The 12,451-nt window shown below is 41.9% G+C and overlaps 1 protein-coding gene and 1 long non-coding RNA gene across 5 annotated transcripts in view; one reads left to right on the forward strand and one right to left on the reverse strand.

The window, feature by feature from the left end:
• Positions 1-12,451, reverse strand: part of LOC135245748 (uncharacterized) — a 516,260-nt gene that overhangs the window by 161,882 nt on the left and 341,927 nt on the right. The window lies entirely within an intron of this gene.
• The window catches only part of LOC135245707 (NACHT, LRR and PYD domains-containing protein 12-like), a 343,935-nt gene that overhangs the window by 114,436 nt on the left and 217,048 nt on the right, over positions 1-12,451 (forward strand). For all 4 annotated transcript variants that reach the window (XM_064318951.1, XM_064318954.1, XM_064318953.1 and 1 more), the window contains one exon: positions 7,059-7,232. In XM_064318951.1, the coding sequence (XP_064175021.1) occupies positions 7,059-7,232 (174 nt within the window). The remainder of the gene's footprint in view (positions 1-7,058; positions 7,233-12,451) is intronic.

The following is a 12,451-nucleotide window of genomic DNA, read 5'->3' on the forward strand; positions in this document are numbered from 1 at the left end:
CCAGAACTGCACAAAACCCTGTAAGTGTGGTCTGACAAAGGTATTGTATAAAAAAGTATAACTTCCTTGGATTTACAGGGCTCCAGACTAATTTTTTACTTTGGGTTTTCACTGGTGCCCTAATTTTTTCATTCGGGGCAGCAAAATAATTTAGTCAGCCCCAAAAATTTTTTCATTTGCCCCTTTTTGGCGCCGTAATAATAAAAATTTTTAAATGTTCCCTTTTTTTGTCATTTCCCATACACATTGGTAATTTCTTAACACATTAAAATGATTGTAAAAAAGGAAAAAAGGGGAAGAAAAATTTTTTTCTTTATTTAGATCACACCACAAACAAGAAATCGCAATAACCTCAATTTTTTAAAAAATAAATTAAAAAGGAAGGTAACAATCAAGGAGGGTTAAGTGAGTGAGGGAGGAGTAACAAACAACATCCAGGTGAAGAACATTGGGAAAACTAATTCAATAACGGGGGACTGACAAAACGCGGACTGGAATCACATAGACAACAATGATAATAGACGGCCTGGGTGAAGCAGGTAAACACGTGCAGAGAGAGAGAGGTGCAGTTAGAGCAAGAGACAGGTGCAGGCAATTGCAGAACTCAGCGTTAGAGCAGGCTAGAAAGAAAGGGGGGGAGCTCCCAGCGCAGCATGGAAAAGGGGAGACTGGTTAATGTATTAGTATAGTGATCTAAACTATCAAAAACCCAAAACTAGTGTGTGTTAGTCCATTAGTAATATTCACATGTTAGTATATTAGTGAGGTTAGTACTTTACAATCTATAAATTAGTAGGGATTAGTAGAAATTAGTAAAACTAGAAATAAGCAGGAAGTAAAGCGAGACTGGAAAGAAGGGGGGAAACCACGAAAACCCGGAACCACCCGAATAGTGAAATCACACAAGTACAGGGGAGTGAAGCAGCTCAGGGAACACAGACACAGAGACAGTACTGGGGAGACAAGTGACCGGAAATACAGACTACAACAACAGTCCCCAGAACTGCACACAATTCTGTAAGTGTGGTCTGACAAAGGTATTGTATAAAATAAGTATAACTTCCTTGGATTTACAGGGCTCCAGACTAACTTTTTACATTGGTTGCACTGGTGCGCCTAACTTTTTCATTCAGGTGCAGCAGCACATAATTTAGTCAGACCCAAAATTTTTCACTGCGCCTTTTGGCGCCGTAATAATACAAATGTGTGTTAAGTGTTACCTTTTTTTGTCAGTTCCCATACACATTGGTAATTTCTTAACACATTATGTAAATGATTGTAAACAGGAATAAAGGGCAGATAAAGGTTTTTTCTTTATTTAGATCACACCACAAACAAGAAATCGCAATAACCTCAATTGTTTAAAAAATGAACTTAAAAACTGCTGATGTTTAACTCAAATAAATAAATCAAACTCAAATAATTCAAATAAAAGTGTGCGCTGCTCCCGGAGGAGTACAGGGCACGGTTTCACACATACACACTAGTGATGCGCGGATCGGCTCTGACGTCATCCGAATCCGCATGTACGCATAAATCATCCACCCACCCGAACAAATTATTTTCTCCGATTTAGAGACCCGCACCCGATCACACATTACCGCTATTTCTCATTATTTCACAGCTGTTGCATATGACATACCGAGCACTTGACTCGTCATTCACTAAATCGCTCCCACACGGAACTTTTCTGCCCTTCCTTTTTTTAATTCTCCTTTTTAATTTTCTCTCGGATCTTTTTTGCCTCCTTTGCTGCTTAAGACAAATGGACGCCGCAATTGGCGCAACGAGAGTCTAGTCTGCTAATTCACGCCTGACGAAAAATGAAGCTTAAAATATGTTCACATTTTAGAGAATGTAATTAATATTTTCCTCATTAATGATGTATTATTTCACCCACCCGCAACCCATCCGCTATTAATCAGAATGTTAATTTTTATGACTCGGCTCACCCGATCCGCAGATTAACCGTGGTGGAAACGCGGCTTAATACACAAGTCTTATTTTTTTCCCCACCCGCATTCAGCGAAGAAGAATATCAGGGTCAGAGCCAATCAGAGGCAGAGTAGGGGCGGGTCTTCGCAGAATGCGGGTGGGGGAAAAAAATAACACTACACACACACAGACAGACCTGCTAAATGTCAGGTGCACCGGTGTGACTAATGAAAATGTTTAGTCGCACTTGACAGATTTTTGGTCGCATGTGCACCCAAAATGGTCGCACTCTGGGGCCTTGATTTATACTCACTACAATCCGAGCATCCTGTTGGCTTTTTTACTGCAACAGCACAGTGCCTAGAACCTGAAAGGATTTGATCAACTATTACTCCCAAAATTGAGCAAATTCCAATGTTGTTCCTCCCATAAAGTAATCTAGCCTTGTGTTATTATTTCCCACATGTAGAACTTTACATTTAGCTTTATTGAGTTTCATTTGCCAGGTTTCTGCCCACTTCGGATTCACTTCTGACATATATTGCAGTCTTCATCCATCCCCATTATTCACTACCTGCTATGAACTCTAATGAAATCCATACTTATACCCCACTCTCTTTCATACGCTGACCTTGTGATGAAGATAGGTTGTACTCCTTCACATTACACACCTGTGTGTCCTACAGGGTTGTGGCGTTTCTGAAGATATTGAGCATAAAATGAGATATTATCAGGGCCGCGTTTACCCATCTTGAGGCCCTGGGCTACGCAGCTCAGAGGCCCCCCCGCCGCGGCGACGCACGCATGCAAAGATACGCAACACAAGACAACCCCATAATAAGCCAGTGCAACGAGGCCATGGGAAAATACACACCAACGCCATACAAAAAACGCCAATTATAGTCATACTGCAAACACACAACGGCAGGATAATCAAAATTCGAGCAGTTTTATCACACGGCAAACAGTCCACAAAAGATAAACAACATTCTAATTCTATTTGTATGAGAAATACATATGGGCATCACTGAATAGAATATCGTAGCCATTTTTGTTTATAAACTACATGATAATATTCAAGACTTAAACTAGAATATTTAAAAAAATCTGACGCCCATGATGTCATTAAAAGGCCTTTTTCCTGCTTTTCTTTGATGCAAAATTCTTAATTAAATCCTTAAAATCCAGCTGGCGCAGCAGATCATGCTCAATGGACAGAATGGTCAACCCGTTCAGTCTATTTTCCTCAATGGATGCCCTCAGTCTGTTCTTAATAATGCCCAACTTGGAAAATGATCTTTCTCTGGTGGCATTTGAAATAGGAAGAGTGAGATAAATTCGGAGTACAATATCCACGTTTGGGAAAGCACTTTGGAGTTGTTTCTCTCTCAGTAAGACCATCAGGTTTCTTGGTGACAGATCGTCAGTTGTTGTGTCACAGAATTTAATGAACTGAACAAGCTCATCCATGAAAACATCCTGTAAATCGGTGCTATATTTTTTCTGAAGATTGCGGCTCGCTTCGCGTATTTCAGACACAGACAGGCTCTTGAGATGGGTTAAAAAGCCAAAATAGTCGCAAGTCTCTGTGTAGGACTTATGTCTTGCTTGCAAAGCACTTGTTAGCTTGTCAATTATGACTAAAAATACCTCGACACGAAACTTCTCAGCTCCAATTAGAATGTGGTCAGGTGCACTGGAATCATCTGCTCTCCGTTTTCTCTTTGCCTGCCGAGTTACCACAGACCTGTATTCCTGTGTTCCTCCCATTTCCTTGGCCTGCGTCTCCAGGTCTCCAAACTGGTCGCGTAAACCTGCCACGAAATCTGACAGTGATCGCAGCATATCCACAGCCGTAACGAGATCCACATCTACCTTCTGGAGGATAGTACTCGTTGTCTGAATTCTTTGTAATACTTTGTTCCACAATATACACAAGAAAGCTGTCTCTAATCGGTTCATTTTGTTAGCCAGAGAGCGCGCCTCGTCACGCGTGAGAGCATTCTGAGAATCATCATCTGATATGTTTATTAGCGAATTCAATATATTTTTATAGTTTACACAGAGAGCTTTGGTGGCCTGGGCGTGAGCGGCCCATCTCGTGTCCGACAGTCCCTTTAAAGTCTCTATGCGTTTGTTAACATTGGGCTCAAGTCCATCCATCATAACCTTCCATCGGGGGTGATCAGAAAAAAATTGAAGAGTGAACAGATCTGAAAAATGTGGTTGTTTCAGAGCAGCATCTACACTGTTCACTCCGACTAAATTGAGTGAGTGGGCTGCACAAGGTATCCACTCAGCCAAAGGATTTACTTCTAGAATACGGGCCCTCAGTCCTTTGTACACACCTGACGTGTTGGATGCATTATCAAACATTGTCCCCTACAATTATTTATATCAATATTCATGTCATTTAGCACGTCTGTAACGGACTGAAAAAGAGACTCACCGGTATGACTGTATATGGCAGGAATTTAAAAAAGCTCGAAGACTTGACCTTCCTGAGGACATATCTTATCACGAATGTTAGCTGATCAATATGGGTTAAATCTGGGGTTGAATCAACAACAAGAGAAAGTACTTTGCTTTCTGCACCATTAGAATAATTTCAGCTTGAACTCGCTGTCCCATAATTGCAATGAATTCATCACATATAGTGTGGATAAATAGGAAGTAGACCATCCCTGGTTTCCATATTTTTTTAAATGTTCGGCAAGAAAGGGGTCGCACTTGCTGAGTAGCTCAAGTATTCCCAAATAGTTGCCATTGTTAGGGAACCGAGAACTTCATCGCCTCCTCGGAATGCGAGACCTCGTTCTGACAAGAACTGTATAACGGAGACAATTCGTTTTAGGACCTCGCGCCAATACTTCCCTCCTCTTCGCAGCGCTCCTTAAGTTCGTTGTCAATTCCGTGCACTGTGTGCGAGCGAACCAGATGAGCATTGCATTTCGATGAGACTGGCTTAACTCATGCTCTTCAGTCCGACAAGAAGCATGTTTCCAATCAGAAAACCCGGATTGAGAAAAGGCAGATGGTGTCCCGCCGAAAAGCCGACAAAAAAGCAATAAACATTACCGGATGTTGGAGAATAAACTAACCACTCACGGGTAACACTCTCCCCATTACGCAGATTACGCGAAAACAAGGTCTTACTCAATTGTCTGTTCTGATTTTTATATGATCGTTCTGATGCTGTGAATGCTATATCTTTATTTTGACATGACAAGGATGCTTTTATTTGCTCACCCAATAGCTACACAAGTTTTCGGTAACGGGTCCCCAACAAGCTACATCAGTGGATGTGGCTCCACATGTTGCATCTTTCCTCCCGACCGTGGCGCCTGCACCTGCTAGCGGAGTAGTTTCGTCAGCAGCACTGACAGTGCTGATGTTATCAGTGTCTCCGGAGCCGGGTTCCAGAGAAGGCGTACTCGATGCTAACAGGGTTGATGTCGTGGCTGTGCCATCTCTGCCTGGTGACGGCGGTATAGTTTCCGGAGAAGGCGGCCGGGTTGACTGAGTTGGTGTGGCGGGACTTGGGTTAGCATCTGCATCATCGTCAGCGTCAGGGCATGTGTCAGGGAAGGGATCGTTGTTGATGTCGGAGCCTGCATCGGTTGCTGTTAAGTAATCATCCGTCATGTTTTGAAGAAAGAAGTAGCTTCTGTATTTTACTGAGAACTCTTGTTTCTTGCTTTTTGTTGTTGTTTTCTTGCTCTTTTTGCGCCCACTCTCAAATTTCTGCTTGACGACATGTTTGTCGGAATTTTGATGATGTTACAAGAATTCTCGCGACAACATATTTTGTATGTTTACGTTGGTTAGATTAACGGCAGTATATCGCGAGACTAGGAGCAATCCTACGGGTACGTATTATGTCAAAAATTAAAAATTCGTGGAAAAAAGAAAAAGAACATTCCCCTCACCGCTGAGGCCCCCTAGTGGGGGAGGCCCGGGACTGCAGCCCATGTAGCCCATTGGGTAAACACGGCCTTGGATATTATTACTGTTGGTAAAATCAACTATTGGTCGATATGGTATGTGTGTACATCTTAGGGAAGAGTGTCAATCTGATCAACATGCAAGCTGCTGTTTAAATGCAATGTTACATCACTTAGTTTTGTCACTTTTCCGTGGTTCCAATCCAAAGCTAAAGTCTGGATTTTAGAACATTTAAAATCAACAGCAGTTGGCTTTACTTATCTTGCTAGGCAGACGGCAGAGGTTGCGCAGGATCATTATATAGCAGAAACACGAGGAGACTCCTCACTGCTATATAGAGCACAGGGTCATTATATAGCAGAAACACAAGGAGACTCCTCACTACTATATAGAGCACAGGGGTATTATATGCACCTTTAGCTGCTCCAAATAAAACTGGCACCAACCCACCATACTGTCCATAGCCCAGCTCCCAAACACAATCTAAAAGCACCCTCCCCTTGGCCTGGAAGCTAGGCCTCTTATAGAGCCCATGGTTAGGTAATGGTCCACAGCTGCAGCTATACCCGTCTGTAGGGCCGATGCTGCCCCCTGGTGGACAGCACCCAAATTCCCTTCCTGGCATCACATGTTAAACAGGCAAGAGCTTTGAGGATATGCTGTAGGGCACTCAGAACAACTCCAGGTATTGCATTACTAATGAGATGGGAGAAATACCACTGAGGCATAGATGGATAAAGCTTGCTTTGCATAACTGGATTAAGTTTAAGTGATCTAGTGTAGATCACCCTACTATGCATCCTATTGAGGACACATGGGAAGTGAACCTGCAAGGGCAGAAAGAGAAAAGCTCTTATTAATTGTGCAAGTATGCAATGGAGAAAGCTACAGTTAGAGGGGAAAAGACATGGCTTCTTCAACCTGCTGGTCTGTCATCTCTCCATGGCTTCTTCTGGATCCTGTAATAGACCTAGCTGTGTTAGGAAAGAACAGAACAGACACAGAGGGCCTCTTACAGTAAGTTCAGCTGACGCACAGCTGCAGCAAGTGTGGGGTGGATATCTGCAGATCCTCAATATCACTCTTCATCACTCAACATGATTACTGTAACATTGCACATATCACATTTTACAGGATATTTCGCTATTTAAAAATACAATATCAACTCTCTTTTGCAGACTGATCGGCTGTGACCTCAGAGAGAAGTCCTATGAAATTGTGGCCTCTGCTCTCCAGTCATCAAACTCACCCCTGAGAGATCTGGACCTCAGCAACAATAACCTGGGAGATTCAGGAGTGAAGCTGCTCTGTGCTGCACTGATGAGTCCAAACTGTAAACTACAGAGACTAGGGTGAGTAATGCTGTGTACTGTGTGACCTTAACTAAATAGAATTATTGATTATGGATCTGTGCAGTGAAATATAGGGCTGCCAGCAGAGCCGGTTTTAGCCTGCTGTATTAGGGTGGGCTGGTAGAAATAATAAGTGGGTAACTTGGGCACAGTTTCGTCACTGGGATTTGTGTCACCCAGTGCGCTCGACGGGGTGACGGGGTGCTGTTGGATGTTGTCCGGGAGGGGGGGGGGGGCTCCTGTACATATGCCCGTAGGCTATGTTATGTATAGATTCACTAGTCCTTAGGGGTGATTGCCAACCAATTGTGTTTTCAGTCTGCTAGTTAGAGTAGAAAGGCCTTTTGTTTGTGTACTTGATACACTAGATTAGTTTACTCTCTGGTTTAGCTAGCTTGTTTTTCTGTTCTTTTGGCAACATCCAGCGTCCGTTGACCCTGGTAGTGTGTGTCTGGGTTGTTATATGTCTGGTAGTTTGTTGCACCGTTTTGTTTGTTATCACAGTAAACACCCGTGCACTGAGTTGCTGCTTTGTCTGTGTTTTTGTTGTTACCATACCTACAGCATTAACATCTCCCGGCCATTAACATCCAGTTACATACCCCATGCACCCCTAGACCCATGGGGTCGTAACAGTCTGCTAAATGCCTGTAATGTAATATAATGTAATTTAATGTAACGGGGGCTGGCGGGTGTGGGCACGTGTTATGCATTAAATTCATATAGCACTTCTCGTCACATTAAAGACCATCTTGCAGGTTAAATTTCTTACGAAATGTATACTTAACCTTGTCTGTAAATGACCATTTGAAAAGTTAAAAAAGTTAATGCAGGCTTGAATAATAAATATAGACATAAGGGCACAAATTCAGAGGAACCACAACAGCCACAGACACTCAGACAGTATCTGAAGTCTTTCCTCAAAACTTTTATCGTTCATACCAGGAACCAGTTTGGTTTCCCTTCTTTCAACCTTTTCCAGATCCTCTATATCTTTCTTGTAGTACAGTCCCCAGAACTGCATACAGTTCTCTAAAGCCGCGTTTCCACCAAATTACCCGGAACTTTTAGTCCCAGGAACTACTTTTCAAGGAACTAAAAGGTTCCTTCAGCCCATGGTTGTCTGCGTTTCCACCGCGGTCTAAAGTCCCGCGAAGATTAGGCAAATTAGCCCACTGACGTATGAAACAGCAACGTTGTTGTCGGTCCATCTGTACTATGATTTCTTCTGTAACCCCATACTACCACCGAAGTAGCCTATATTATTTTCTAATAACCGGGACAGCCCGGAGGGGTTTATTCCACTTATATACAACAGGTTACCAACAATGATTATATATGGTTACTTTTGTATTTTTTTTTTTTTTTAACGATTTAATCACCTGGAATTGAAATATTCTTCTGCAGCCGTTTGGGCATATTTTACCGTTGTCAAGCAAAACTGTCGTTGGTAGTTGAACTTGGACCGTTGTTATAAAACAAATAAGATATAACAGGCCAATAGTCAGATTTGTAACTGTTTTATATATCCTCTCAAACACATTCTGTTTTTATGCGAACATTCGCTTTCATGTCTTGGCATCCGAAGCGACAGAATGCATTCACATTTATATGTATAACTGGCAACAACAGCAGAAAACATGCACACGTTGTAAACAATTTGCTGTTTGATTTCTCATCATCAATTCCATATAGGCTAATAGGGGCGACATAGCTCAGGAGGTAAGACCGATTGTCTGGCAGTCGGAGGGTTGCCGGTTCAAACCCCGCCCTGGGCATGTCGAAGTGTCCTTGAGCAAGACACCTAACCCCTAACTGCTCTGGCGAATGAGAGGCATCAATTGTAAAGCGCTTTGGATAAAAGCGCTATATAAATGCAGTCCATTTACCATTTAATCGCAAAATAGAACGAAAACTCGGACTTGCGTGAAAATTTAAATTAGTAGTGGTACAGCCACCGTTTGCTTTCCTTCGAAGTTACTGCTAGCCGAGCAGCGAAGTGTGCCCTCCAGATGCGAACCATGCACAATAAATTAGTCCATAGTCTTCCTGGTCTTTTTGTGGAATTGAATGATGGCAGAGTAAAATTACAGCAGTCTGAAAAAGCTAAAGGGACGATTACTAGAATTAACCTGTTATTTTACCCTGACAAAAAGTGCGGAAGGTGATTTCCAGTTTGCTTTTACTGTATCACCAATGTGAATTATGCAGAACTACCGCATACCTCACATAACTGTATCAAACGTTTTGAGTCAATTACAACGGGCTAACAAAGAAAATCCGGAAGAAAATATTCAGCAACCGAATTAATCCGTTTGAATGTTTTGGTACGTAATATGCTGTCCCAGCACGAATGCTTAGCATTTTATAAAACAAATACTAAAACAAGAAAAGAACAGAAGAGCACACATTATAATTCCAAGACGTTGGCAGGCTATAACCAAAACTAGGCTACTGCGCCGCATAACATACAAAGCCGCGTTTCCACCGCAGGAACTATACCCCGGAACTAGGAACCTTTTGAGGAACTCAGTGCGTTTCCACCGCAGGAACTAGGGTCTAAATTTAGTTCTGGGGGCTTTGTTTTACCCCCCAAAAGGTTCCTGCTCGGGGGGTAGTACTTTCCGAAAGTACAGGAACCTTTTGGGTGGAGCTTGCAGCGCTGAACATTTCTGATTGGTCGAGTACTCACGGGATTTTTCTGTGTCTATTTTCAGGCGCCATGTTTGAAAATATGCAGGCGCAAACCAATGTATTTTCATAATATCTTCAAATCAAACTTGTATGTTATGCGGCGCAGTAGCCTACTTTTGGTTATAGCCTGCCAACGTCTTGGAATTATAACGTGTGCTCTTCTCTTCTTTTCTTGCTTTAGTATTCGTTTTTATAAAATGCTAAGCATTCGTGCTGGGACAGCATATTACGTACTAAAACATTCAAACGGATTAATTCGGTTGCTGAATATTTTCTTCCGGATTTTCTTAGCCTGTTGTAATTGACTCAAAACGTTTGATACAGTTATGTGAGGTATGCGGTAGTTCTGCGTAATTCACATTGGTGATACAATAAAAGCAAACTGGAAATCACCTTCTGCACTTTTTGTCAGGGTAAAATAACAGGTTAATTCTAGTAATCGTACCTTTAGCTTTTTCAGACTGCCGTAATTTTACTCTGCCATTCTTCAATTCCACAAAAAGACCAGGAAGACTATGGACTAATTTATGGTGCATGGTTCGCATCTGGAGGGCACACTTCGCTGCTCGGCTAGCAGTAACTTCGAAGGAAAACAAACGGTGGCTGTACCACTACTCATTTAAATTTTCACGCAAGTCCGAGTTTTCGTTCTATTCTTGTCATTTTGCGATTAGCCTATATGGAATTGACGATGAGAAAGTAATCAAACAGCAAATTGTTTACAACGTGTGCATGTTTTCTGCTGTTGTTGCCAGTTAGCCTATATTGGAAATGTGAATGCATTCTGTCGCTTCGGATGTCAAGACATGAAAGCGAATGTTCGCATAAAAACATAATGAATGTGTTTGAGAGGATATATAAAACAGTTACAATCTGACTATTGGTCTGTTATATCCTATTTGTTGCATAACGGTCCAAGTTCAACTACCAACGACAGTTTTGCTTGACAGCGGTAAAATATGCCCAAGCGGCTGCAGAAGAATATTTCAATTCCATGTGATTAAATCGATAAAAATCTATAAATACAAAAGTAACCATATATAGTCATTGTTGGTAACCCGTTGTATATAAGTGGAATAAACCCCTCCGGGCTGTCCCGGTTATTAGAAAATAATGTAGGCTACTTCGTGGTAGTATGGGGTTACAGAAGAAATCATATGACAGATGGACCGACGACAACGTCGCTTTTTCATACGTCAGTGGGCTAATTTGCCTAATCTTCGCGGGACTTTAGACCCCGGTGGAAACGCAGACAACCATTGGCTGAAGGAACCTTTTAGTTCCTGGTAAAGTAGTTCCTGGGACTGAAAGTTCCGGGTAATTTTGGTGGAAACGCGGCTCAAGTTTGATTTTAAGTTATTATGAAAATAAATCGGTGGAGATTTTTAAACATGGCGGCTGAAAGTAAAAAAATAACACTGCAAGTAGTCGACCAATCAGAAATTTTCAGTGCTTGCGCCCCACCCCAAAGGTTCCTGTACTTTTGGAAAGTACTACCCCCCGAGCAGGAACCTTTTTGGGGGTAAAATAAAGCCCCCGGAACTAAATTTAGACCCTAGTTCCTGCGGTGGAAACGCACTGAGTTCCCCAAAAGGTTCCTAGTTCCGGGGTAAAGTTCCTGCGGTGGAAACGCGGCTTAAGTGAGGTCTGACCAAGCTATTCTACACAGCTACTACTCTCTGTGTGAAAAATACTTCCTAACGTTGGTGTGGAATTTACCTTTTGCTAATTTCCTTTTATGCCCCCTCGTCATACTAACAGAGCTGAACCTGAAGAATCTCTTGTAGTTCACTTTGTTGATCCCCTTTATGAATTTAAAAGACTCAATCAAATAACCCTGAGTCTACTTTTACTAAGCTTGAAGAAGTTAAGCATCTGAAGTCTTTCCTCAAAACTTTTATCTTTCATACCAGGAACCAGTTTGGTTTCCCTTATTTCAACCTTTTCCAGATCCTCTATATCTTTCTTGTAGTACAGTCCCCAGAACTGCACACAGTTCACTAAGTGTGGTCTGACAAAGGTATTGTATAAAATAAGTATAACTTCCTTGGATTTACAGGGCTCCAGACTAACTTTTTACATTGGATGCACTGGTGCGCCTAACTTTTTCATTTAGGTGCAGCAGCACATAATTTAGTTAGACACAAATTTAGTTAGACACATTGTTACGGCGCCTTTTGGCGCCGTAACAATACATTTTAAGGGTTACCTTTTTTGTCAGTTCCCATACACATGGGTAATTTCTTAACACGTTATGTAAATGATTGTAAACAGGAATAAAGGGCAGATAAATGTTTTCTCTTTATTTAATTCACAGCACAAACAAGAAATGGCAATAACCTCAATTGTTTAAAAAATAAACTTAAAAAGTGCTGATGTTTAAAGTGCTTGACAAACTCAAATAAATAAATCAAACTCAAATAACTCAAATAAAAGTGTGCGCTGCTCCCGGAGGAGTACAGGGCGTGGTTTCACACATACACACTAGTGATGCGCGGATCGGCTCTGACGTCATCCGAATCCAC

Source organism: Anguilla rostrata, chromosome 19, assembly GCF_018555375.3.
Source record: "Anguilla rostrata isolate EN2019 chromosome 19, ASM1855537v3, whole genome shotgun sequence".
In the NCBI taxonomy this organism is placed as follows: Eukaryota; Metazoa; Chordata; class Actinopteri; order Anguilliformes; family Anguillidae; genus Anguilla; species Anguilla rostrata.